The sequence below is a fragment of the Triticum dicoccoides genome, chromosome 4B, assembly GCF_002162155.2.
Source record: "Triticum dicoccoides isolate Atlit2015 ecotype Zavitan chromosome 4B, WEW_v2.0, whole genome shotgun sequence".
NCBI lineage: Eukaryota > Viridiplantae > Streptophyta > Magnoliopsida > Poales > Poaceae > Triticum > Triticum dicoccoides.
In genome coordinates, this window is record NC_041387.1 from 603968912 (window position 1) to 603972214 (window position 3303).

General features: G+C 52.9%; 1 protein-coding gene across 1 annotated transcript; it reads right to left on the minus strand.

Moving 5' to 3' along the window:
* Window positions 1-1704: 1704 nt before the first annotated feature.
* LOC119291713 (E3 ubiquitin-protein ligase Os03g0188200-like) lies at window positions 1705-2995 on the minus strand. Its single transcript, XM_037570520.1, has one exon. It carries the CDS (start codon window positions 2893-2895, stop codon window positions 1828-1830), a length of 1068 nt encoding a protein of 355 aa, XP_037426417.1. The 5' UTR covers window positions 2896-2995; the 3' UTR covers window positions 1705-1827.
* Between the last annotated feature and the right edge of the window lie 308 nt (window positions 2996-3303).

Genomic DNA, 3303 nt, shown 5'->3' on the forward strand with positions numbered 1-3303 from the left:
CGAGGGAATGGGCTCGTAGAGGAGACACAACGATCTTGAGGTAGATTATATGTACTTTGTACTACACCAAAAAGCAATAAAACACAAGAGGACGTAGGGTTTTATCTTTCAGAAGAGCCCAAACCTGGGTAAAGACCCATGCCCATGTTACCATCGTGTCAAGACACTTAATTTGGGATAGTAGCCACCAAAGAAAAAAATGACGGACCACCTCCTCATCCGAACTCGACGTGGCTCCATCACTGATATGCTTCTTTGCGATCTCCAAGGTGGCTCACCAAAGGTGAAGCCATTGTAATTGAACGAAACAGACCGAGGCAACATGCCGGACACGCCATCAAACTCCAAAAATGACACCCCACCTCGACTAAGACGCTAAAGTAGAAAATCATACACGCCATCCATCAACCATGAACTCAGCACATGGATCGGCGCGGAGCTTGGGAGGTAGTCTAGGATGGATGCAAATTATTGTCTGCATCCATGATATCTGAAAGATCGAACGCTGGAGCAGAAGCCTTCGCAAATGCCCAGCCCATGGACACAAGCTACCACAAGGATGTTGTCGCCACCACGACATCCCCGCTTGAACAGACTGGTTCCCAAATCCATCACCGATCATAAAGACGATCGCCTCGTCGGAGAAGAATCTGGAGTTTCTTTATTCAGCATCGCCGTCACCGCCACTGAAGCCAAGACATCGAACGATCCAAAAGCCTAAGCTACTGGGGGCCTAGAACCTGAAGCTAAAACGGTGCACATGCGCGGGATCCGGCGACCCCCTCACCATGGACGACCAAGAGGTCGCCGGTGGAGGGGAGCCGCCGGAATCCGATGCCAGAAGGGTCGGATCTCTTAGCGGTGGCGGACAAGGAAAAAATATGTGGATTTTGCTTAGAGCAAGTATAATAGAGTGAAGTAGGCGGTCTATAAGAGAAGCCACATCAGATTTGTGCCTAGTTGGAGAAGATAGGAGATGAGAAAGAAGAGAAGCGGGCTACAAGGTTACAACCCGCTGTAGCACAAACTCCAACAATCTTTGTGAGAGAAACAAATGGGTTGCATAATAATGATATAGCATACTAATCATATTAACTATTGTAACAGTGGACTATTAAGTTGGCTACAACACATGATAACTTCATATAGTCCGCTCTAGGCTGTACCATGCTCTTATGGAGTGTGTTTGTAGAGCATGATTAATCGTATAGCCAGCTGCCGGCTATAAGATATTGCCACGTCATCTATAATCAACCATATAGCCGGCAAAGATGTAAGCAGGTACAACTTTATTGATACATGATGCACCTTATTCTCTCACAAAGTCTTTAGGAGCACATGCTACATTGCTACAACCAGCTGTTAGTTTGCAGCCTGTTTCTTTTTTCTTTCTCTTCTTCTTTCTCTTTCAACTCAATAAAAATATAGTAATATTTAAAGTCTTACAGCTCGCGTATGTCATTGTATTGTATTTGCTCTTAGTGAAAGCGTGGTTGACAGTCGGGGAAGTGCAATCAAGGGCCACCAGGTAACATAGGAAGTAATTAACTCCTTGCCCATAAGTCGCACAAGTAAACGCGGTAATTGGTGTAGCAGAACTAATTGCACAATTAATTTAGGCCGATGTAATGCATAATCTGAAAACTTCTGTCTACGGCAGCAGGTGCATGAATCCAATGAGATCTTCCTCCAAATTCAAAGAGAGAAAGAAACAAGGAGATCGCAAGCCATGGAATGCCGAGTAAAACCATGAGTTTATAGGTCTATAAAATTTCTATTTGCATAAGGAACTCAGACGAAGATTACACACAAGAACGAACGAAGAGGTCAAACCCGGTTTAACGCGTCAACGTCGGAGCTCTCTTTTTTCTCGTCCCCGCCGGACCCCGACCCACTCGGTTTTTCAACCGGCGCACCGGCCACGGGATGAATCCGTTTGCTGCCGCCGTGTTCCTCCCCGGCGTCCGAGTCCCCGCGGCTCTGCCGCTGCCAGGACATGGACCGCAGGAACGAGGTCAGCCACCCCGGTGTCCTCTGATCCGCGGTGTCCGGGTACTCTGCGGCGAGGCTAGCCGCTCGCCGGTGCCTCCGGACGGCGGCGAGCTCCTTCATGACGTGCTCCGGCAGCCTGAGAGTGTGCCGGTCCGGCGCGTCCATGGCCGACTGCGTTCTGCGGTAGTGGTTGTACTCCGCGCCCGTGAACTCGTGCCTCCATACCGTGCTGAAACTGGTGAGAGATTCAGCCGTGAAAGAGACCACCGAGCACTCCTCGTCGAGCTCCTCCGGCTCCTCCTGCACGGCCGTGTCCGTCAGGTAGCCGCGGCTCTCGGCGCCGGCCGGGATCGCGGGGGTCTCGGTGAGGTCGGCCCGGCAGAGCGGGCAGGTGACCGCGCCGGCGAGCCACGGGTCGATGCAGTCCGGGTGGAAGACGTGGCAGCACGCCGGGAGGACCCGGAGCTCGTCGCTGTCCTCGAACTCGGTGAGGCAGACGGCGCACTCGAGCGGGCCCGACTTGGTGGTCGCCATGCGCGCCTTCACATCGCCGTAGACTGCCGTCGGGAAGGCCTCCACGACCTCCCTGTCGATGCCGCGGGGGCGGCAGCGATCCGAGTGGGCGGCGGCATCGACGGGCTGATCTGGGGCCGTGCTACGGAACGGCCGGCGAGGGACAGGGTGCCCGCCGGTGCAGCGGTTGATGTAGATCGAAAAGAGCGTGAGGACGACGAAGGCCGCGATGAGGATGACGAGCACGACGACGGTGGTGGGCGTGAACCCGCCGGCGGTTCTGGAGGAACGGGTGTGGCCCGTGCTGTTGGTCTGTTGAGCCAGAGACGGGAGCGCGGTCGATGAGAGCAGGAGGAAGAGGAGGAGCAGTGTGATCTGGCCGCGAGCCATTGCCGTCTCTTGGCAGGGGGAACCGCCGGCGGCCGGACAGATTTATCGTGGCGCCGGAGAGAAAGAAAAGGAAAGAAAATGAGGAAGGGTTTGATGGCACGGGGAGTGTTTGATTACGCCGGACGAAAAAGTGTAACGTAAGCTCAAGATAGGGATGTACGTAGCGAATGTTTGTGCGGGACCACCAATCAGGGACTTGGGTAAACAGGACGTGGTCATGTGGGACGGCTGACCGAGCTTCTGATTGGCTGCTGACATGTTCGTCAGCCCAGGCAAATATATAAAAAGTAGAATTATTGGTCTCTCGTTTCTCTAGCTTTTTTTAACACAAGGACATACGCAAGTACTCATATACACGCGTATACATTCATCCCTATGAACGCACACACGCACACCCTATCCCTATGA